General features: G+C 41.4%; 1 protein-coding gene across 1 annotated transcript in view; it reads left to right on the top strand.

Annotated features, from left to right (window-relative positions):
- Nucleotides 1-425: 425 nt before the first annotated feature.
- Nucleotides 426-24,270, top strand: part of ANKRD55 (ankyrin repeat domain 55) — a 46,717-nt gene continuing 22,872 nt past the window's right edge. The window contains exons 1-6 of the mRNA XM_054286184.1: nucleotides 426-775; nucleotides 7,664-7,786; nucleotides 9,590-9,720; nucleotides 11,800-11,909; nucleotides 15,108-15,168; nucleotides 18,802-18,930. Of these exons, the coding sequence (XP_054142159.1) occupies nucleotides 736-775; nucleotides 7,664-7,786; nucleotides 9,590-9,720; nucleotides 11,800-11,909; nucleotides 15,108-15,168; nucleotides 18,802-18,930 (594 nt within the window). The 5' untranslated portion in view covers nucleotides 426-735. The remainder of the gene's footprint in view (nucleotides 776-7,663; nucleotides 7,787-9,589; nucleotides 9,721-11,799; nucleotides 11,910-15,107; nucleotides 15,169-18,801; nucleotides 18,931-24,270) is intronic.

The raw sequence follows: 24,270 nt of genomic DNA on the forward strand, positions 1-24,270 counted from the left end.
GCACCGTGTATCTGCTGCACGGTACTAACATACAGCATTGTAGCTAACGCTCTCTGCTTCAGCCGCAGCAGTTTGCCGTCAGTTGTTGTCCCTTCACTGTCCCTTAACTGACTGTAACTCTGTGGTACCAAACTGAGGGAGCACGGCCCTGCGAGCTGTGCTCTCCGCGCTGGTGCTCATTCAGGGGGTGCCTGAAGGCACCAGGGGCCTGCCCGCGCTCAGGCACAGGCGGGGCGGGCAGCGCGCCCCAGGGCCCCGGTGAGCCCCGGCGGGCCCCGGTGAGCCCCGGTGAGTCCCGGTGAGCCCCGACGGGCCCCGGTGAGTCCCGCGGAGCCGCGACCCCCGGGGGGACGGGCGAGCGGCGGGCCCGGACTGGCTCTGCACATGCTCGGTGTGCCAGCCCGGGCCGCTCGCACTGCCCTCGCTGGGCTGCGAGAGCTGCGGCACCGCCGAGCTGCTCGCCAGCTCTTGCACTCGCTGAAGACATGGCATTTTTCAGGATCTCAGACAGGCTTCCAGGAGCATCTTTTTAAGACAGTCCATAACAGAATATAATGTTTCCATCAGGCTCTTGCCTTGGCAACAACCTGCAGCCGTAAAGCGTGTTTAATTCTCTGAGAGGAAGACTGGTGACAGCTATCGTTTAACTGTGTACTGTAATACATGAGATTCTACCCTGAGAACCCTGGAGGTGGCATTTGTCTGGTCTGGTTGTAAATAATGAGATAGATCACAATGGATTTCAGTTCCTCATCCGTGTTTGACCAGCACAAAGGTAAGTCACGTGCTACTAATTTCAAAATCCTCTGGTCCTCCAATGCGTCCCATGCAAATGTACTAAGATTACTTGACAGAATAAATAACATTAATTTTTGGGAAATATTATTTTGGTCTCATGTAAAGGAATTTCTTCCATCAGTTTTAGACTGGATGGATATTTCAGTCTATTGCTACAGTGATTTCAAAAAAATTAATTTTTAGCAGAATAGCAACAGCATCTGGCTACTCTTATGGTTAGCACTGAGATATATATATTTATCTTTATATTGTATTGGTCTTTTTGTGGTTATAGATACTAAAAACAGTTGCAGTACTAGCAAACAGAGCAGTTTTAAATGGAGTAAAAAATTTAAGAACAGCTTCTTTTCGTAAGTCTACACTAAAAGGACTAGAAGCTGGCGAGTGAAATACTTTGCTTTAGGAAATTTATCTGTATAGGTGAGTATTGCCACAATTGCAAATTTAAGATATCACTAAAACTCCCAATGTAAAGATTTTCTACATTGTAAGGTTGCTATGGAAATACAAATGTCTCCTGTCGATTTTGAAGTTAAAATGTTAAATTTCATGTCTTTATTTGTCAATGCAAGATTTGTCTTACGGCTTAATCCACTACAAGTGTAGCAACATTCCTTTTATGTTCCCAAAGCAGGACACTGTCATTGCTTGATTATGCCTGTTGCAACAAATTTCTCTTGTAACTTGACTTACCAAACAATATGTGTGCAGTGGCCACAGTTTCCAGTGCAGACCTGCAAAATATCTGAGCTGACGTGGCCACACAGTCCCCACAACAAAAGGGCTGACAGTGGGACAAAAATGAAAGCAGGAGGAAGACAAGGCACTGACTTTTTGGGAAGCTGAGTGCTACAGGTTGTACTTCTGTGCTTGGCTATACTTCTTTGGTGAACCCAAAGTGAATACAGCCCATATAAAGTGGTGGGTTTATGGCTGCCCTTCAGCCACAGTAGCACTCAAAGCCTGAGCAGTCTTGGAGGACTGGTCTACATCAGCCCAGCTGGGACCCCCATGTAATGGGGGACGAGTGGGAAGTAAAACTGAGTGACAAGAGAGAAAAATCTATTACCAACAAGTATAAAGCAGAAAGGGAAGTGCAGTAAAAGGGTGATCTGTACTGCAGGAAAAGAGACAGGTATTCCTAAATCATGTGTGGATGACCTAAGGAGCATTTTTCCCAACAGGACAGAGGTGTGGGGCTGACTGAGCTTCTGCAGCTCCAACCAGCCATTCCAGCCTCTGCTTCTGCAGCACTATGAGTGTCCTCTGTGCCACATGCCAGTCCAGCAGGGCTCAGAGTGGGGAGGCAGAGGTAAAATCCTGCATGCTCAGTGCCATCGGGATGGCTGCCAGGGAGCCAGTGGAAGTGGTACCAGGAATGAGGCTGGGATATCACCGAGGCTGGAGAAGGCAAAGCCAAATCTCCAGATTATTTAGGGGGCAGAAGGCAGTGCAGGAGACCTCGGACCCAAACCATTTTATCCAGGTACAAGGGATAGTGTTGGGAGGCAACATCTACCGATACCTCCCCTTGCTCCTAATCTGCCCCTCTTCTGCTGCCAGCCCACTCTCCACACTGAGCCCACCCTAATTTCTGTCCAGAATCACCTGCAGCCTGTGTCACTCTCCACCTACATCAGCTCCCCTGCCAGAAGGTCCCTTCACTATACATTCATCACCTCTGCTGTGCCGGCGCTGCAGGAATGCTTGCTCATTAGGTGCTTTGTGATTTACTGCGTGCCTTCCCGGGTAGCTGCGTGGGAGGTGGATGGGAAGCAGGAGCACAAAACACGCAGTAATGGGATACTGAGCTCATTGGTTACTATGCAAAGAATACTCTGTTTAAAACTTACTGTGTATAGTGGATCGTGTCTAAATACCATCTTATTGTGTTGGTACATTATTGATTTAAGCAGGTATCCTTTTTTTAGCAAGGAGAAGGGAAATGTCTTTCATTGCAGCAATTTATAACAATGGAAGAATACCAACTATCTTTCAGACACACTAAATTTCTCTGTCTTGGTCCAAAAAAAAATTCAGGTCTCCACACAAACCCTTTTTTCTCCATCCCACACATCAGAAGATTCTCCCAACTATAAATAAAAATAAATCACCAGCATTTCAAGTCTGAAAATCATGCTGTCTCTTTACAATTCTTTTGCTCAATAATATCTCATAATACTTACAATAGTAACAGGAATGTGGGACTTACAGAAGGCAAACAGCACCAGAACCCCTTCCTTCCTAATATTGCTTGATGCCATTTAAATAAATGTCTGCTGTTCCTGATTTCAAACGTTTACTAAATAAACAGAGAAGCCAGACAAAGGCCTGCACTGGTGCGTGCACTGCCAGGCACCCACAGGGATTATTACTTTGTGAAGTGTTCAATAAAATTGCAGTAGTAGAGAGTAAGTTACACTTTTCAAAAACTGCCCCCCCCCCCCCCACACTGCCCCTGGATGCTGATGTGCTGAAAACCAATAAACTACACAGTACTGTGTCCTGACAGACAGGTGTAGAAGGTCATATATGGCCTTTGGCTAGTGGTGGAGACAAGGGGGATTATGAGAGAGAGGGTACTAAATTACATGCATAAATAGTTCTTTTTCACAATGAATGTGAATTATCCTATTATTCTGTCTTCAGTTTTTAATATCTTGTGTTTAGGAAGTCCAAAATCAATCATTGTCATGTACATGTACATGAACATGTACACCAAGCTCCTGCAAATTTATATAGAACTTAAAAATCCAATGTGCTAGAAAGCATGCACTTATGCGCCTCTAATGTGCACTTTGTAGAACAACAAATCAGCCAACATCACAAATCATGTAAAACATGCACTCTTCATAGTACATCAGAGAAGAATTAAGGAGGAAAATTAAGGTAATGAAAATCACAATTTCACTGCTCTGAATCCTGTAATAATTCTCCTTTGGTATATTCTCTTTCTTGATCAAAAGAAAACTACTTTGCCTTGAAGAAATTATACATCCTTAAAACACTGCAGGTTATTTCAGAGAGACTGATGTGTAACTTTGATTGTTTCTGAGGATTTTAGCACCACCCTCTGTCATTTAATCTTTTCTTCGAGACCTTTCTACACCACTACTGTCAGCAGTTTCTCCCCTGCCTTTCTCTATACACAAGCACTGAAATGGATCTTCTGCCTTTCTGAGTGTGAGTAACAGCTTTCTTTCACCAGTATCACAGCAATTCTCTAAAATGTAAAATGTCCTTGAAATGGGACCGTACTTAGTGGCATTTCTTGAACTGCAGCATAGCAATGGAGTAACTGTAACACATCAGAAGGTGAAGAGTCAGGCATTTGGTTGTTCACAATCCCTTTCTTGTGACCCAGCCACAGCGAAGCCCCCAGCAGGGTAAGCTCACAGAGGGTGGGACGCAAGCACTCAGTACTTCACTGTTGCCATCTGCAAAATGCCCACTCTCTGAACCATTCCTCTTCTGCCCAGGAAAATGTCTTCAAAAATAAATGTCCTACTAGCTTTGTGCCCATACTTCTCCATTCCTTGACAGGGTAAGCTGGAGGAAGATGAAGTGGTCTTGTTGTTCACCTGGAGCCAAGACCGTCCAGCACAAATGGCATCCAGGCTCTCCCAGCATTTTCTGCTCTCTGTCATGTTAAGCATCAGAGCACCATTTATCTGTCCTCCTTCTCACTCCCCCTCCACAATCACACAGGTCAAGACATGCCACTTGAAGTTATGTCACCCTACAGAAATGGAATTAGTGTAAGTCATCTTTATTCAGATCCCAACAGGAGCACTCATCCATTCCTCTTGGCCCAGGCTCCCAGGCAGGGTGACAGCCTGCTCCACCTGCCTCTCCTTGCTCTGGCAGATTGGATTTGTGGGTGGGGAAGTGTAAATCTTTGTGGCTTCATGCCACCATCCTTTAACAGGAATAGAGCCTGTGTTCTGCAAGAAGAGGCAGGGGCAAAACTTCATTCCATTCATTTTTCCATCCATCCATCCATCCATCCATCCATCCATCCATCCATCCATCCATCCATCCACAGTTTTACTTCCCCTCCTTATGCAAAAGGATAATAAGCTCTGGGGAAAGCAGACTGAGCCCAGCAGAAGCAAAGGGGAAGTGTCTTGGTTTTACCTAGTGGAGAAAGGGCAGAGATGTTCAGAGACACCCATGAAGGAGTGCACCCTTGTCCTCATCTTCCTGCCACAGCACCCTCCAGGTAAGCAACTGCTCTGCTCAGGAGATGGAGATTTCCCTTTGGTGGCTAGATTTCTGTGCTCCTGACTCTCAGCAGGAATACTTAACAGTACCTACAAGGCAAAAAAAAAGAGTACAAAATTTACACGGGTAATGCATCAAAGGAGGTGAGGGCCCCTTTGATTCACAGCCTGCCTCACTGCATCTCGCAGTTTGTTTCCCAGTGCCTGCAGCATCTTCTCTGTAGCACATCCACACAGCACCTGCGCAGCTGTACACGACAGCAGCCATGAGAGGAGCCATGCTCAGGGCTGGCACCACCCTCTCGGGCTGTACCTCCAGAGACTGGAGGACAAGAGGAGCAACACAAGCTACCAACCACTCAGACCTGAGCTTGTCATTAACATGTTTTTGCTGAGTGTACTGATTGTGGGAGGCATCTTCAGGTCTGACGTAGTAAGGAAATATTACTAACTGAACCAGTGGTGAAGTCACTTCTTTTTCTTCACCTACTGATGATGACTCTCCAGCACCAATGACTCCTCATCCCTCCGGATTTCCCAAGCCCACAGGACAAACCTCCTGAGCCAAATGAACAGTTGCCTCAGCAACAGACCCCTCAACAGAATAAAAATCAAGTTAACATTTTTATTCACAAACTTTATGAAGTGTGTAATTTAAAATACCAGTTAAGAAAGAAAATAAATTAGATTCTCTTTAGCTGAGGAGAAATGGAGAGAGAATCTGTGGCAAAGGCAGATTAACATCAGCTTTTTAATTTTCCCAGAGTTCCAGCTTTGACAGACTAACCCATTCCAGGGTAAGAGCAGATTGTGTTTCCATGGCAGCCAAATTTGAAGTCCGAAGTACTGATTGCACCCAGTGAGAGAAGATCACGAGCAGAATTAGGCTAGGCTGTGAAATCCAGCATAGAGCTCATGTAAGTTCATCTGATACAACATCTGATCACAACATGAGCAGTGTGGCTAATACTTTACAACATTATTTATAGATCTTTTATCACTTAAAAAATATAAGTAGTCATACTATCTCCAGAAGTTTGACAGGACAGAGAAGTCACCAGTCACTTAATCTGTCATCAGATTATCTTTGATCAACTCTCTAGTGTGACTTAGGCATTTTCTCCAGCTATCAAGGTAGTGGAGTGGCTGGACAATGTTAGGTTTTATAGCTCTGACCCTGTCCTGGCTTAGCCTGGAATACAGTTGGTTTTCTTCTTAGCAGCCAGTACAGCGCTGTATTTTGCTTTTAGTATGAGACTAATGTTGAAAACACAGTTCTGTTTTAGTTGTTCGTAGTTAGTGCTCACCCTAAATCCAGGACATTTCAGTGTCCTGTGCTCTGCATTGCTCAGGTGCCCCAGAGGCTGGGGGAGCAAGGCCAGGAGAGCTGACCCGACCTGGCCAAAGGGATGTGCCATACACAGAGCAGCATGGCCAGGATGGAGCTGGGGGAGCTGCAGCATGACAGGCTGGGCACCAGTGAGCAGGTGGCGAGCAACTGTATTGTGCATCACTTGCCTTTCTTAGGTTTTATTCATCTGTTTCTCTCCTTTTATTACAATTATTAATGATGCTGTTGTGGTGGCCGTGGTGATGATGATGATGATGTGTTATTTCAATTATTGAACTGTTCTTACTTTAACCCAATAACTTTACCATTTTCTGTTTCTCCTTCCCACCCCACAGGGGTCAGGGCAGTGACTGAACATTGGGGGCATCTGGGGTTAAACCCCAACAGACCCTCAGCCATTGTGAACAGTACAGCTCACTGCAGCTGTGCTTATTTTTGAGTTAATAGGGATAAGAAACATGAGACTGTTTCTGACCAACAATACATATCTAGAGCATTTTACCATTACATCAGATTTGATCCTGCACCCAAAAATCTAGTCTTTTGACTCCTTGAGTTAAGAGGTTAATAGTCCACTTGAAGCCAAAGGAGGTGCATACATGTGGAGCATGACATGACAAGTCTGAAAGGAAGTGAAAAGGAAAGAAGCAAAAAGAGTCTTATTTCTTTAGAAAGAAAAGCCTGAGGAATGTTCCAGAACAGGTCCTGCAAGGCATCTGCTTTAAATAATAACTCACACTGTAGCTGCCAAACAAAATAAACCTCTCCTGGCTTCCAAGCAATAGTCCACTTTGTTCCTTTTTGCAGGAATTATCAACACAAACCATTGCTGCCAGAAGTTTACTCTCCTGAGAAGAGAATTCCCTTGGATATTACAGGGAAGTGAAAAGCCTCAGTCTTCTGACTGGTACAAGGATAACACCGAAATTGAAAACACCTGAGTCCTGATTTCATCCTATCTCATACAAGTGCAGCCAGAAATATTACGAGCTAGTTCAGTTATTACATTTTTTTTCAAGTCATGTTACGGTAGTATGATTTCTTACAAGTCGAAACTTTCCAGAATCTTTCTTAAGTGCTTTCAGTGTCTATGTTTGAAAGTTTTTGGAAGAAGTTATGATGAAAACCAATTTTCAGATGACTAACAAAAACCACAGTGCTGTTTAGATACACTTTGTTCCACCCCAAGTTACACAGTCATTTAAACTCAGTGAGACAAGTGTCATTATTTTTCCTGTTTGTCGTTTGTGCTTGCTCTCTCTTTGCTCATGGATGTGCTCCTTGTCTGCAGGTGATGCAGCAGAGGAGATGGACCTGGCTGTGGTTTACCAAGCAGCAGCTAACGGCGATGTGAACACCCTGACTGCAGTGATCCGAGAGGATCCTTCCATCCTGGAGTCTTGTGACAGAGAGGGTAAATGAAAGCCCAGCTTGTTCTCAGGAGATCTGTGGCTTCAGCTTGCAAATTAAACTTTCCATTTTTTTATTCTGATTTTTTAGTTCAGAAAATTATATTTAGTAGCAGAATATGGGAAATTTGAGTTATTCCTTGGAACATCCACTGGAAATACACAGTTTGGATAATTCCTTCCCCCTGTAATTGTAAGATATTTTTATATGATTACAAATAAGCTGTTTTACTATGATTAGACAGTCCTTTACCATTTATTTAATTTATCTTATTTAGGGGTATGCTGAGAAACTGCTGACATTTCAGGGGAAGAATATTTTTACCAATGCCAAATGACATTCTTGACATCTCTAAAGCAGAGGTTATAGTATGTGTACAGTCACAGTTTGAATGGTTTGGTCAAGTAATTTTTTTGCCAATGGTTACAATGTGCAATTATCTAAATGATCTGTTTTATCTGTCAGGCTGTACTCATTTTGTGTTCCAGTTACTATTTAATGTTATTACAAATTATTGTACATTGGATGGGTTTTATATGCATCTATTTCCGAAGTGAGTAAGAGCCACAGATCTCTGGAAGCTGTTCTCAAGGACAACTTTTTTTGTCAGAAGTATTTTTTTAATTGCAGTTTCTTATAAGGGGTCCATATGAACACTGTCTTTTCTAATCTTTAACAGCTTTTACCAAGCTACCAATTTTTCATATACTTTAAACCAGGCATTCTAACTGATATCTTTAAAACATCTACTGGTTAGCAGAGAAAATTTACTCAAGACAAAATGGTCCCTGTCCACTCGTTAATGGGAGAAAGACTAGGTGTGAATGGTGGGTGGAGTAGGAGGAGATGGACTGGCCAGGAGTACTTCAGCTCTGGAACTAACTTATCTCCTAGGTTGTCCATGCAAATGTAACTAAAGAGCAGTATTGCAGTACAAAACATACAGCTCATATCCTGCACATTTTTTAGGCTCTGCATTGAGCCTCAGGTTGAGTAGCACATTTCCTCAGCAATTCATTGAGTTCAGTAAGAATAATTATTCTTCAACTATAGGTGAAGTTTCTACTAGTCTTATAGTTTCTAATACTCATGTTTATTCCCAGCCTAGTAATTTTAAAATGCTTTGTCAGATTCTGCAGGAAAATCTCCTGCTGTTTTTCAACGTTTAACAGAATGGAAGGAAGAGGGAGCAATTAAATTGTACAACAGTTCTTGAAGAAATTAGAGTATTAGGTTTAAAAGGAGATTTCAGGCGTTTTTCAAAACGGAAAATTTTTGCAGAATATTAGAAAAGTTTCTATAAAAACAGGAAATAAAATATTGTAGAGCAAATCCAGACTTCAAATTAAGTTGTTCTCTGCATAAAGGGCCAACTTTTATACCTTTGCGAGGGAAACAGCTTGATTTTGTAAGTCTTTTGAATATACAGACATAATGAAGCTGGGGTTTGAGAAAATTAGACAAGCACCATCTGGTTACTAGTCATTCTGAAGGATATCAGCCTCCAAAATGGCGTACAAAGCCAAAAGTTCATTTTGGGAACTTATCAACAGAAAAGCACTTTTCCCTCCAGAAGCAGATTTAATGAGGCAAAACTTTTGCTAATATAGTCATGCTGTTTTTAAAAACAGCGGTCAGCGACTGTCATAGAAATTACTTCCTGACTAAAAAAAGCCGAGTACAACTATCGGACAGTTGTCAGAGAAAGGATTTGTTAGTTTGCCAGTGTTAAGATTAGAAAATAAGAAACTAAATCTTATAGACATGACACAACAAATGTTAAAATAAATTTGGCTTTCTTCCCCAGGTTGCACACCTTTGATGCATGCTGTGTCAGGACGCCAGGTTGACACAGTGAAGCTTCTGTTGAAGATGGGAGCTAATATTAATACTCAAGATGCTTGTGGACGTACCAGTTTATCGCTGGCAACTTATTTGGTACCAAGACTTGGGGGACAAGGATGGAGTGAAGGGAGTAAATGTGCAGACCAAATAAGATTTCTGCTTATGCTACAGGAAGAAAAAAAAAACACAAAACATTTGGTTCTAGACAAGAGTGGAATTGGTTTTGAAGCTTTACTACAATGCAAAGCTGAGCAGTGATTATTCCAAGAGGATCAGGTCTCCTGTCAGACACTCCTGTCAGAGTGTCCTTTCTCTTTTGGCTTGTAAAATCAGTGCATGATATGAGGATCTCACAAGAAAATTGCTTTTTTTTTGTACACTGCAAGTCCCCTCTTGTTGTTATTAGGCAGATTGACTTCTCCCTCTTGCACAGCCAGCATTAGATATTTATGCTCTAGTGAGGGCTTTCCTGTCTCAAACTCTGGAGATCAGCAGGCAAGTGTTACTGCACACTGTATGAACCAGGGCATTGCTTCTTTTCACTGTGATGCTGGACTTTGGATGGCCAGGTTGGGGGCTGAAGTTCTAGGTGCTGCAGGTGCTGGTGCACTTGCTCAGATCATAAACAATGCAGCCCCTGATGTTCAGTCTACCTGCAAGTTACAGAAGGGGCAGACATCCCACTCAGACATCTGGGAAAAGAATTGTACTTAAGAACCTGTCTGAACTGAAGCAACAATAGTCTTTTTCTCCTTAGTCTTCTACTCCTTGCAGGAGGTAATTCAGGTTTCAGAGAGAAAGTGGGGACCAAGTTAGCTGAGCAGACTGGGCTTCCATCATTAATTGGACAGAAAGGAGGAAGGAGTGTGCAGCCATGGCTGCACAGTATGAGTTAAGCTGGATGACTGCCAGCTCATTTAAACAGACACTGTGGCAGCCTAATTAAATGACATCCCTTGCACGTAGTTTCTTCCTGAAAATTTAGGACAAAAACAACGTTCCTGCTTAGCTATGCAATATTCAGCCAGAAAATAAGTGTAGAAAATAACAAAACAGGCACTCTCATCCAGTGCAAGGAGCATGCCCCGCTTACTTGACAACAAACATTTCCTCTGCAAGATATTTTAAAAAAATCCCATAATAAGTGTCACGCTTCTTTTTTCCTTCCTCTTTTCCCGGAGGGGAAAAATATTCTTTGGAAAAAAATAAATTACTGGAAAGGACTTAAAAACCACCCAGGCTTCTAAGTTTCCATTTCTGTTTCTGTGAGGGATATAACGAGAGGTCCAGAGAGAATTCTGCTGTGATGTCTGTCCAGACAAATGGATTCAGGAGCGTTGCACAGTCAAGACTGTGTGTGGCGTTTGGAGGTCTTGTACTTCCACCAAGAGCTCCAACAGGGGTGTTTTGACCCTATCATTCCACACATTTTCCTCAGAAATGCTCGTAATGCCAATCCAAAATAGCTCATACAAGAGGGAATGGTCTTTGTCAATTGTCTGCTGAAGTTTTAACAAAAAACTTAAACTCATGCTTGGTTTTCTTCAGACAAGTATATGCTGAAAGATTTATGCAGTCACAACCAGACTGTTTACTTGCTTTTATGTTGAGGTGATCAATAGAAGGTTTTAGTCCAAGAACTGATTCATCCCATCTGTTTTGGTGCTATTTTCAGTCTAACACTGCCACTAGTACAAACTTCTGCAACAACATTTATAAGACCGCACTCTAAGGCTTTTTACCATTGATTTGCCATCTTTGCTAAAATCTCACAGACAAAATCAGATTGAGTGCTCGTGTTCTAGGTTTAATCCAGCACAATTGAATTCACGTGCAAGAATATGTGTAGTATCTGCCAGTGATAGAGGAATTAGCAGGTTTTTAATCACTGTTAGTGCTTGCAGGGGGAAAAGAAACAAACCCAAAAAAAACCAAAAAACACAGTGTAAATGAAACACTTCATCAGAGAAATTAACAACTGAGGTAGTTTGAGACCCAGACTCCAAAGAGGAACTACTCCCAGTGCTGAGAAACCTCTACTGAGGAAAAAAATTCCAGTTTCTCTGTTGACAGAAATGGCTGCAGTCACATGTGAATCCCAGCATCAACAAGAAAAGATCTGGCCTTATACTTTTCACTTTCCTCTTTGATATGGTCCAATTTCTTTTTTAGGGCTGGCTGGAAGGCTGTGTCAGCCTGCTCAGGAATGGTGCTAAGCAGAACATACCTGACAAGAACGGGAGGTTGCCACTACACGCTGCCACCGCAGAGCCTGACGTGAGGTATGTGCCTGGCTCCCCAAGGTGAGCCCACAGCAGGAATAATAGTTGTGACAGCTACACTTGTGACCTGTGTCTTTATTTAGTGGTTACCGTGAAGGGGGTAGAGAGGAGGAAAAACATTGTGCAATGCTTGTGTACCAGAGATCGATGACCGGGTAAAGAGAGGAGCCTGTTTTAGTATTGCAATAGCTGGAGGAGGGAAAATAATTAGAAGAGAGATTGAAACCCTATGTTTCCCCTGCCCAACAACCTTTTTGTCCTACCACATGAAATAGTACAAGACTCCTTCTCTGGACTTCTCCTCTGAGTAGCCTGGCAAATGTGAGAAAAGTTTTCCACAAGACAACCTCTCTGAAAATCCCCAACCCTAAAGGGGAAGTTAATGACTGGTGGTCTGGCTCATTTTTAACCACTTTTACTGAAGGTAGAGTAACAGCTACAGAGTGTCTTCACAGAACTCTTAAGAAAGATTCTCTTTTTCTGATTCCAGCCTGTGACAATAGGACAGTTTAATAAATTTTGATTTGTATATCTGAATAAATTCACTCAAAAAACTCCCCTAAGTCATGCCTGAAGGTATAGAATGACATTAGAAACAGGTGAAACATTCAGTACATGCAATATGTTCATGGGAATTCATCACTGAGTCCATAATTTTGTTGCTGTAGCCATGTCAGACCAGGCCAGACATCTGGCCATTTCTGCTGGTCTTGTTCTCCAGCCTTTTTTAACAGCTTTATTAATTTTCCACACTGTCTTTGCTTTTCATGCATCACTTGGAGAGAATGATTTGAGGTTTCTGCAGAAAGAAGGTCCCTATCATTAAACAAAGCCCACACAAGAAAGAGGACAATGTTTGTACAGCACCACACATGTTGCTACTTGAAAGGGAACACTAATCTCCTCTACCAGGAGCACACTAGGTCCCCTGAATGTTTTTCACGTTCTCCAAGGATACAGACAGACCCTTCTTTGCTCTGCATGGTTTTCGTTTTCCTCTGTCTTCCCACTGGGTTTGCTCCATGCCCAGACACAGGCCTGGAACACTGAGCAGAGGTTTTCCCATCATGGTCATTGTCAGTGCCTTGTCATCTTATGTCATTGCCAAAAGAGAATATGCAATGGCCAGTTGTGAAATGCTTTTGCAGCTAAATTTGAAAGCTAGCAGTCTGCTGCTACAACCTCACATGCTGAAGGCAGCATGGAAAGACAAGAGACAATTAATGTATTGATTTGATAATTGATTTATGTGCTCCAGTGCATTCCACAGAGCCTAACAGGCAAGGTGGAAAGAGAATTCATTCCTGATCTATGCCTTTAAGAGTAGATAGCAGAGAAACCTCAGCTGCTTGGGTGGATATCTACATATTTAAATGTAGCACTTATGTTGCCATGGTGGTCTAATGGTGGAACTGAGTCAAAGTTTGTTCATGATAAGCATTCTAGTCAAATAATTAGATTTCTTTCACATACAGTGGTGTCATTGATCACATCAGGAGTTGAACCACAGAGTCCTATATCAGATTACAAAACTTTGTGATAAATGGTTTTACAAGCATACTATGGTTATTTCACTTTGGTTTTCCTCTCTAGCTGGTATTTACCAAGATCTGTTTTCAGACACGGAATTTCTGAAATTCTGAGTCATTTTGCTAATCTTTCTTAACTTTTACAAACTTCTACCCAACCACTCACAACAAGCATAGTGTCATCCTTTTCAGATTTCCTGCAGTATGACTCCATTTAGAAACGGAGATGTGACACCTCTTTTCTACAAGAATTTGTATCCATATGCAAATGGATTTGAAGTAAAAGCAAAATCCCTGTGCTGGAATCTGCCCAATCATCACCCTTTAGGGACTCTACTTTAAAAAAATCCTAAATTTGGACTTTCAACAAATTTGAGGATGATGTTACCTATAGATAAGATTTCCACCTGCAGAATTGTCAAAATCATCCCTAAGCAACTGTAAATATCTTCTTTTGAATATTTTATGTAGCTAGTTCTTTATTACCATTAGGGAAGAACAAAGTTGACATGAAACGTTAATCTGATGCAAACACCTGAGCACAGTTCAATCCAGAAGATACACTAGAAGTGGCTGAAGATAAAAAGTAGCAAAATATTTTTATTCAGTCTCCTCTGCATAGAAATAAATGCAGGGTTTTATACATTTGTTTCTGTGTTATGTTTACATTTATCAAATTTCCTTCCTTTATACTTCATTATTTTTTACTTTCCTTGCTAAACAGTATGTCTTCTTCATGTCCATGTTCTGAAGGTTTCTACCAAATTCACACCTTTAGATGAGCCACAGGTTTGCACACTGATCCACTGAGGATATATCCTTCATTTTGCTATAATCCTAAGAACTGCTCATTCATATTAGGATTGGCTTTGCTGCAGCATGTGAATGGAGGGAGTTTTTAATTTTCATGGTCCAGCCACATACATGATCTAAACAAATAGCATCCTGCTATAGAACACAGCCAGCTTTGCCAAACCTGTAGTGATTTCAGAACATCTTCACAAGATAACAAAAGGAAAAGGTGTTAAAATATTATGGTACTTGAATAATATTTCATTTAACTACGTTATTTTTCCCGCCACCAGACATGAGTGCTTGTAGTCCAATATTCTATAAAATGTGAACGTATGCAGTGCTATATTTTAAGCCATAATAATGGCCCTATTCCAGCAGACATTCTGTATGGCCTTGTAAAATATTGGGGTTTGTGTGTGTAAACATTCAGCAAGCATGCATCTACACACATATGCACACAAATGTGTACACTACATCACATTACTCTGAGAGTTAAATAGAGTGAAAAATCCTTACAGAAGCTGGCATCTCTGTTACTTAGGACATTATAAAATGTGTTGGCAGCAAATTTCTAAGCTACCAAAACCTGAACACATGTACAGTATTTTACATTCTGATTTTAGCCCAGCAGTCAACATAAGAGTTATTCTGAGTGGATCTTCTTTTAATTCCAAACTCTAAACTTTTGTTGTTACCATAAGCCTTAAAGTCCAATTTGTTTTGCTCATATGACAAAGCTGAGACCTAAGATTCTGACCTGTGCCAATTGCTAATACTGATTTTTCATGAAATTGCACGTTTTGTTTTTTTAAAACTGTCGGTTTTTCAAGTTTAGTCAGGAGTACAGAACACTGATTATATCTTGCTTCCACAGGCTTCTGAGCTTGCTCCTGCAGCAGTCAAATCTTAGTGAAATTAATCACCAGGACAATGAGGTGAGTGAGCTTGTGCTACAAATCACAGTCCTTGGCACTGGAAGCATAGAACTGTTCAATTTTACAATAAGGCTAAGTCAAAAATTTCTATAATGCTTTTGCTAAACTCTGCAAAGTATTATCTCTTTCTTCTTTCTATGTACTATGCACCTGTAGGCTAATAAAGCTTCCCTCTATTGAGGCAGCTATGAGGTACCTTGAATCCATCTCTTAATTATTTATCAAGACAAGAATTTCCCTTTATTCTTCTGAAGTTAGACACTGGACCAAGTCTTCACCTTTACCAATCCTAAGTGTTCAAGGCCAGGCTGGATGGAGCTCTGGGCAGCCTAGTCTAGTGGAAGGTGTCTCTGCCCATGGCAGGCAGGTTGGAACCAGATGATATTTAAGATCCCTTCCAACCCAAACTATTCTATTATTCAATGATTCCTTGATCCCACCATTCAACTCCTGTTCTCAGGAAAAGTATCAGAGAGCTGGCATTACACAGAACAGTCACGGAAGCACAAAAATTGGTGCTGTTTTCTTCCATTATGGAGTTGTGTCCTGCATGTACATACATTGTACATAGGAAAGAGTTAACTTCCCACATGTTTTTGTCCAAATAGAGAAGCCAAGACACAAGAGAAGTTTTGAGTGTATTTTCATATGTTTTTATTAATTTTGACAGTTGCTCAAGGATGTGTCTCTTTTCCACAGAGTCAGAATGGCCAGAGGGCTGTATATTTTTCTCTTTCTTACCCACTGAAAGGTTTGCAGACCCTGCTCACAACACTCTAAACCAGACACATGCATTGTCTTGATGTAGAACTATGTTACTAATGAATTGCATGGAATGGTGGATCATCATTTCAAACCAGAATATTTTGCTGTAATGCACTGCTACATGCAATTTGGAACTTTTAGTCCATCTCATTGTCATTTGGCACTGACAATATATGTGTTCAAGTGTCAGTATTAAGCCCTGAATACTCATGTTTTTGAAAAATGTGGATCCTAATAAATGATTGCAGCTAACAGAGCTGTTCTCTTGGCATAAGTAAAACACTTCAGTTTTCCCATTTGACTCTTGAGAAAATCACCCTGATGAATGCATGAACACATAAACAATAAGAAATACATCTGGAGGTTTCATAGCTTCCACAACCATGTCTTTCTGTGGGTTTAATAGTGCAACCTGTAGATGACAATGTGAAGAAACATTCCCTGTAAAAGCCTTGAATCTGAGCAAAACAAGTGTCTCACTATATTTCTCACAACCATTTGTTGGGGTTTGTCTTTTTATGTCCCATATTGCTCCTTATTTTTTATGAATGTGCAGTTGTTTGTCCTTCTCACCTCTAAGACTGTTTTCTGCTGGACCTTCAGCTGTGGCAGTTCTGATACCACTCTCGTGTTTCCACTTGAGAGCAGCAGTTTGTTTACCTACAGATGCCACTCCAGGGTGGTATCACCCAGCGCAGATGGGGTGGGCAGGGCTGCAGAAAGCCCACGGGAGCGAGCTGCTGCGACAAACAGCTCAATGCTCTTTGCTCAGCTGGGTGCTCCTAAAGGACGCGTGGAATGCACAGAATATTAGAAAGGAAACGGAGAAGAAAACAGGAAGCTCTGTTTGAATCCTTTGTACAGCCACAATGGCTACAAGAGTAAGCTGAAAAAAGAAAAGGAACAGAAAAAGGACTACAAAGATGATAACAGTTACAGAGCAGCGTTCTCACATGGGCAGGCTAACTAGAGCATACTAACTGTAACAGGACTTTGAGCTTGGCAACTACATCAGAGGGATGATATAAGCCTGTGATATCATAAATGGCATGGAAATGAAAAGAGAATTATTATTAATTGGTCTGGAGGTTTTGCAGATTAAAAAATGGACACTTCTACAAAAATTACCATTTTCTACAAAAATTATCAAAAATTTCAAAGAAAATTAAAATAAATAATATTTCAGAAAATGCATCCTTACCTTTTAGAGGGCAGGATTTCATATGAAGTCTTTAATCTGATTACCAAAATATTAGGTGGCAGTATATTGTCGAGCCTTTTTCCTTATGTTTTTGCACTAAGCATCCGCTACTGACCTCTCTGAGTTTTGTCATTGTACTATAGTGATTTTTGAAAACTATCCACAGTTTTACACTCTTATCTTACAGCTGATTCTGCTGGCTACCACAGTAGAAACAGAGAGAAAGCTGATTTTTCAAGGATTTTTTTTCTTGGCCATATCAACGCAATGAGAGAGGATAACAGAAAGATGGCCTAGTACGCTGTAGTTTCTCCTTCTTCCGTGATTTGCATGCTCCCCAGGACCTGTACTCATTTCCCAGCTGGAAATCACTTCTCTGATGCCTCACAGATAATGTTTGTCCATCAACAGTGCTAGGCCCCTCACGTCTACTGATGTAAATGCCAGAGCTCCCAATAATTTCAGTTGGTGCAGGAGTTTACCCTCAGTTTTGGTTTTACAAAACCGAAACCCCCATGATTAAGCTTTGCAAACCCTAAGTAAAACCAAAACTGCTCTCATTCAACTGCTTTGTTTTGTTATCACCCATACTTAGGCCACAGGGGAACTTAAAAGTCTTATAAGATGTGTGATGAGTGAGAGAAATTAATGCCACGGCATTCAGGCTTTTAGTCAGAAAATCACTGCAAAGAGCTTCCACTTTAATGCACTGATAATCTGTCTGCATCCATATAGCTCATACTTTACCTGGGTTGTTTCCAACTGGCTTTACTGGCGTTCTAGTTAAAGTTTTAATTGCTTTTCCACTCAACTTTTTTTTTTCTTTTTTTTTTTTTAATGCTTTTTATCCTTTTGGAAATCAGGCAAGACCCTTGAAATGCATTTCTTCTCATAAGAGAGAAAATAGCACCTACCGAAAGGAAAATGTTGCCCCACCTGAAAATATTAGAAATTTGTTAGAAACATAATAAATTAGTCAATTTATGCAGGAAATTCTTAATTATTATGGATATAGAGTAAAGTACAGGTGAGTGTAAGAATGCTGAAGGTGCAAATATAGGCCATGAATTCTCTGATCTATTAAGACTGACTGGATGTAGCTAAGATGGAATAAAAATGCAGCTGAATAAACTACCATTTGCTTTGTTTTCTCCCTGAAGAGTAAATATATAAATGTTTATATTGTGACTTTTTTGTGGGCATCACTCTGTCAGTTCTTTAGCTTGCTGACAAGTGCCAGCTGCAGTAATAGCTTATAATATTTTTTTTGGATCAAAGATAAGACCAAGCACAAACATCATACTGTGTAATGCCAAGGCACAGCCTAAGCCAGGCTTTTCTTGCAGGATTCAAGCTGAGCAGGGAGGAACTGTCCCCCCAGCCATCATGGCCTTGACCACATGTTACTTATAACAGGCTGTAGGCACATATGGAGGAAGCATTTGTGTTTGTATCCATTTTCTGTAATAATTCCAAAAAGCTAATTGCTTGGTTCCCCCTCGTGACTCCACTAATTCAGAAGCTGCTACTAAATATTTCAAATCAGGGTGAAGAGGGAAGAATGTGTCCACCCTGGATGGTTTCAGGGCTGCCTAGCTTATCTACATAGACTTAAAGGGTGCTCCTATGAGTGACAATAATTTGCCCTCTGGGTTTGTGGCTTGCAGGGAATGACTTCACTCCACTGGGCTGCATTCCACAACAGACCCCAGCACACCCAGACTCTGCTGCACAAGGGAGCAGACCCAACTCTGGTGGACAAGGACTTCAAAACAGCTCTGCACTGGGCAGTACAGGTGAGCCACAACACGGCCCCAGTGGGATGTTTATTGAAATGAGTTGGCTATTGCGCTGTCGTAAATACTCCTAAGGAAGTAGTTTGGGCTGTGGAACAAGGAAATGGGATGCTAAAAATGCCCACTAAGCCCCAGCATTTTGCCAGTGAGCAAAATCCTCATCAAGGATCTAGCATCTTCTTTGGAGACCAAGGCATACCTAATAGAAGCTTAGCCCTGTGGCCCCAAAGTTTTCATTTATCTCAAGTGGGACTACGTGTATGCTTCATGTTGAACTTGTGCCTATTTTATTTTCACTAAATCAGGGTTGCATAAACTAGCAGCTTACTTGCCAAAGGCCTTTGGGAATAAGATAGCATAAGCACAAGTGAAAACATATTTTAAGAGCTACAGCTATGAAAGAATTATCTGAAGGGTTGAGACCCTGCTTCTCTGGAGACTGGAGAAGACATGGAGCTAAACATATTTCCTGTTGAACTGTGTGTTTCTATCTCATGTGCAAAAGAGCATTGTCAAATACTCAGGCCATCATTAGAGAAACAAACCATACAGGTTTAATATGGCATTAAAAACTGTATTATGTAATTGTGTTAATAAGTGATAAGTCAAATACAGCATAATTTACTGGTATTCCTAGTTTAGTGCAGAAAACTGTCCGGATGAAATTGTATGTTTTCAAGTGCTCTCTAAGCATAGCAAATTCAGGTATTAATGTTCAAAACACATGCACAACAGGTAAACCAAAACAGAAATCACACAAAAATCCAGCAACCTTTTCATACAATTACCAAATGTTTGCATTCTCATCTTTTGGTCTAAGTTTTCTCTTCTTAAAAGAAGTGTCAGCAAGGAAATTTGAAATTCTGAACTGCCATATACAATATTTATTACGGGTAAGGACATCTGAACAAATAATCTTCACCCACAGCCTCACAAAAAGGATTAACATATAATAGGCCTAACTTTTTTTTTCTGAAGGATATTTTGAAGAGGTATATTTTGACCTCTGAAACTGGTAATATTTCAAAAGTTTTGTTCTTCTTTAATCCTAATCAGTCTTAAATTGGACTTGTTATTTGCATTAGAAGATTAAAGGTATCTACTCTACTACCTGTTGTGCATTTTCACCAGGCTTATTCCAGTTCTGTCTGCTTCCTGTGGGAAACATCTGAATCCCATGCCAGTTCCTGCATGATAGCCAGTGGTCTATATCATAGGTCTGGGGACAGCCTGTCTGACAAACAGAAAGACAAAAGTGAATCCACTTTATAACCCTCAGAGTTCTCCTCCTTTCTTGAGGGGAAAGCTTTCCTCGATTCAGTTTTTTGTATGTTTCATTATTTAATTCCATTGTTAACTCTCACCTCCACACTTCTCTCACAAATGTGCAGAAAAAGTCTTGAGAAATGGGGAAACGGAAACTGCACAAAACCCACTTGGCCTCAGGTGGAAGGAACTCACAGATGCCCTCTTTTCCTTTAAGCTGCTCCCGGAAATCAAGAGGAAGTGTGCAGAATGACACACGCACACCCCTTTTTCCCTTATTGTGAGATTTCTGCTGTGAAACCCTTTAAGTTACTTCTTCTTTCCACATGCTTCTCCACTTTCTAGGTCCAGAAGTGGCATTTGAAATACCAGAGCATGAAATAGATCTGTTCACATTTCTACATTTCTCTTACTCAAATAAGAAAACTCTTGGCCAAGAAAACAACTTGCAGCCAGTGCTCTCTGCTGCCCATTTAGGCCCAGGAGATTTGGATACTGTGGACAGGCACAGCTTTCTCTGCTGTGACAGAGAACAGAACAACAGCTCTCCTGGATGGGATCATTGTTATGTCTAATTGCCTCCTCTCCTCTGTGACTGCTGGAAAGGAGATATTTTTCCTTTAAGAATTGTATAAATATCTTCAGGGAACAAGAGACCTCACAGAGCTCAGGCACTACAGCTGCAGGGGTTATTTTTGGCTGAATAGGGCCCTGTGTTTAATTTTTTTTTTTTTTAAATGCAGTGAGGGGAAGACCAGACACTGCACAGAAACTTGTTTCAGAAGTTGCACGAAAGAGGCACTTTGTTCACACTGGGCTGAAACACACAGTAGGACCATATGAAAATCATTGCCCACCATTCAAACCCAAATTCATGAGCATGAGGCATATTTCATATGAAATCATTGTTCCATGCTGACTCTTTCCAAGACTGCATGTGTGTGACTTTGTCTTCCATCAGGCATCATGGGATGATCAGTCCCATCCGTGTAGCCAGACAGACCTTGCCCACACCAAGGCCTGCTCTTTTGAGAAACTCAAGTCTCCTGCCATTCAAGTTCACATCTCAAGTGCAAATGTATCAGTTTCAAAAACACTGATCATTACTGTTTGGTATGAGAGTATCTCATGCCACATTTTTTTCACATGCAGTATTTCTATGTGCTGGTGCAGACAGGCCTATTAAAAGTGTCTCAGGAGGTATTTCTCTCCTTTCACTTCAGCCACCATTAATTACTGTAGTGAAAAGGAAACACACCTTTGAAATACAAAACTGTAAATGATACAGGGACAAAGGGTAAAGCCATTCTAAGAATTCTACATAATGGTATTATTGAAATCCTGGTAAAATATAATATAAAATATACCGTACAGCATGCATTATGATGCTACACAGGTCTATACTGTAACAGTATTAGTAGTACCTTGGAAACAGCCTGGGAAGATTTGGAATCTTGCTACATTGCCTTGCCAGTTGTCATCATTTTTACCAGAATTTTCTTTGTCTTGTTCTCAGTCTCTGGCTCCCAAAGTCAAATGATGACATGAAAATACCAGCTTTCTACTAAAGGAAACACAAAAAAATAACCATTTTTTTTTTTTTTTAAGTAAAGAAATACAAACCTGTAGGAATAAAAAGAATGCAACTAGAAAGAAGCTATTAAAAATAACAATCTGCCATGGGGAGACATGCCTATGATTTTTAAATAGGCTGATTTGGAGTGCAAAGTTTTAAAAAATTGGAAGCTAGAGTATTTGTTCCATAGCAACAATGCAGTTATTTTGTTCCTCTGTTTCCAGAGAGGAGAGTGAAATACCTGTATATATAAAACACATTGTAAAAGAAATGCATAAGTAAGTATTAATTTGTGTTTGGTTGGCCAAGCACCGCAGTTTCTCTGTAATTGGTTGGAAAGTGAAAGCACACTTAAATGCCAGGACCTCTAGGAAAGAATGTCTCTGTTTCTGCAGGACATCTTGAGGACACAGCTGGCTATCCAGCCAGAGCAGAGGAAGGGGCCAGAGAAATGAGTCGTGGCTCAGAATCTCTCCCAAGGGATCATTTCTCTCCTTCTCTCTGCCCACCATTTTTTCATGTGGGCTACAAACAGTGGAAGAATTCAGAGAGACTTCCAAAGCCATCTTAAAACCCAGTGAGTGTTTCTCTGCTGCGGATATGTCTGTTGTCGGACTGACCAGAAAAGGTGCATTTGCTGGGCATGGTTCACTGTCTAGTTGGTTTCAGGCAGATTTCTTTCCCTGCAAAGTTGTACTTCATTTCTCCTTGTTTCATGCAGTTTTCTAAAGATGGCTTGAAAGGAGGAATAGCGATTTCCTTTTTTATGTCGCTAAGCTTTAAAGACATTTTTGACTGTTAACAAACAAGTCAAAAAGATATTCAACTTTCATTTTTTAAATATACACTTTTAAAATCACCTTCTTTTGTAAATATTGTCATTCTAGCAATGGTACAACTCTTGCCTGTGGAGCCTGGAACATTACATAGCAGCAGGGATCTACAGAGTGAGCTGTCAAGTTGCAAAACAAGATAGAAGAATTTGTAAATAGTTTTGAGTAAGAAATAAACTTGCTTTAATACCAGCAGAAGCTTTTTCCATTAAGTGCCCTAAATATTTGTGACACTGTCTAAAAAAGTGAATTAAGTGTGCTTGAGTATTGGCTCTGGCACTGAGGCAAAACTATCATGGGACAACCTGTGTCCCTACTGCTATACTCTCTTACCCAAACAGGATGTTCATACACAGACCACTTACTGGCAATGATCTGGTACCCATTTTAGCTCCAGCAACTGGTAGGGAAAGTATTAATTGACCCAGGCCTAAAGAATGCCAGGGAGGATTTTAAGAATTATTTGGTACAGACAACTAAATTCCAGTGCTGAAGGATGTTCCTAAGTGCTGCTTCATTTTTTATGTAGCTGCAAACTATTTCTTCATTTTAAGTTGTCACAGAATAAGCTGAAGAGACTCACAAGGATCAAGTCTAACTCCTGGCCCTGCACAGGTCACCCCAAGAGTCACACCTCTGCCTCAGAGCATTATCCAAACTCTTCTTGAACTCTGGAAGGCTAGTGCTGTGACTGCTTCCCTGGGAAGCCTGTTTCAGTGCCCAAAAACCCACTGGGTAAAGAAACTTTTCCTGATATCCAACCTAAACCTCCCAACACAGCTTCAGCCATTCGCTTGGATCATGTCACTGGTCACCACAGAGAAAGAGGCCTGTCTGCCCCTCCTCTTCCTCTCATAAGGAAATTGTAACTGCAGTGAGGTCTCCCCTCAGTCTCCTCCAGGCTGAACAGAACAGATGACCTCAGCTGTTCCTCATACAGCTTTCTTGAAGTCCATTCACCATCTCCATTGCTCTCCTTTGAATGCTCTCTGATAGTTTAGTGACTTGATTATACTGTGATATCCAGAAGTGCCCCCAGCACTGGAGGTGAGGCTGCCCCAGTGCAGAGCACAGCAGGACAATCCCCTCCCTTGCCTGGCTGCTGATGCTGTCCCTGATGCCCCCAGGACACGCTTGGCCCTCCTGGCTGCCAGGGCACTGCTGGCTCATGTTCAGCTTGCCATGGACCAGAGCCCCAGGGCCCTTTCCATGGCACTGCTGTCCAGCCTCTCCTTCCCCAGGCTGTCTGTACATCCAGGGCTGCCCCATGCCAGGTGCATAATTCAGCAGTTTCCTGTGTTGAACTCTGTATGGTTGATGGTTGCCTCTCTCTCTAATTTATCAAGATCTTTCTGCAGAGCCTCCCTGCCTTGGAGGTTGTCAGGAGCTCCTCCCAGTTTTGTATCATCTGCAGACTTGCAGTATTGATATAAAAACTCACAAGTACAGCCAGATCATCAGAAAAACTCTTACTGAAATAATAAACTGTTAATAATAAGTCTTTCAAGTGTGAACATGCCATAGACAATGTAATTGTTCACGCCAATCAAATGTCTGAGGTAATCAATTGCAGAATTCCCACTGGGCTTAGCAGGAATTTGTCTTGGGCAGATCCTGAGGTAGGTACAGAATAATTGCCAGACCTCTTCCCAGCGCACAGTCTAT

The sequence above is a fragment of the Melozone crissalis genome, unplaced genomic scaffold (genome assembly GCF_028551555.1).
Source record: "Melozone crissalis strain CALT ecotype California unplaced genomic scaffold, PUWL_Pcris_2 ptg000005l_1, whole genome shotgun sequence".
Taxonomy (NCBI): domain Eukaryota; kingdom Metazoa; phylum Chordata; class Aves; order Passeriformes; family Passerellidae; genus Melozone; species Melozone crissalis.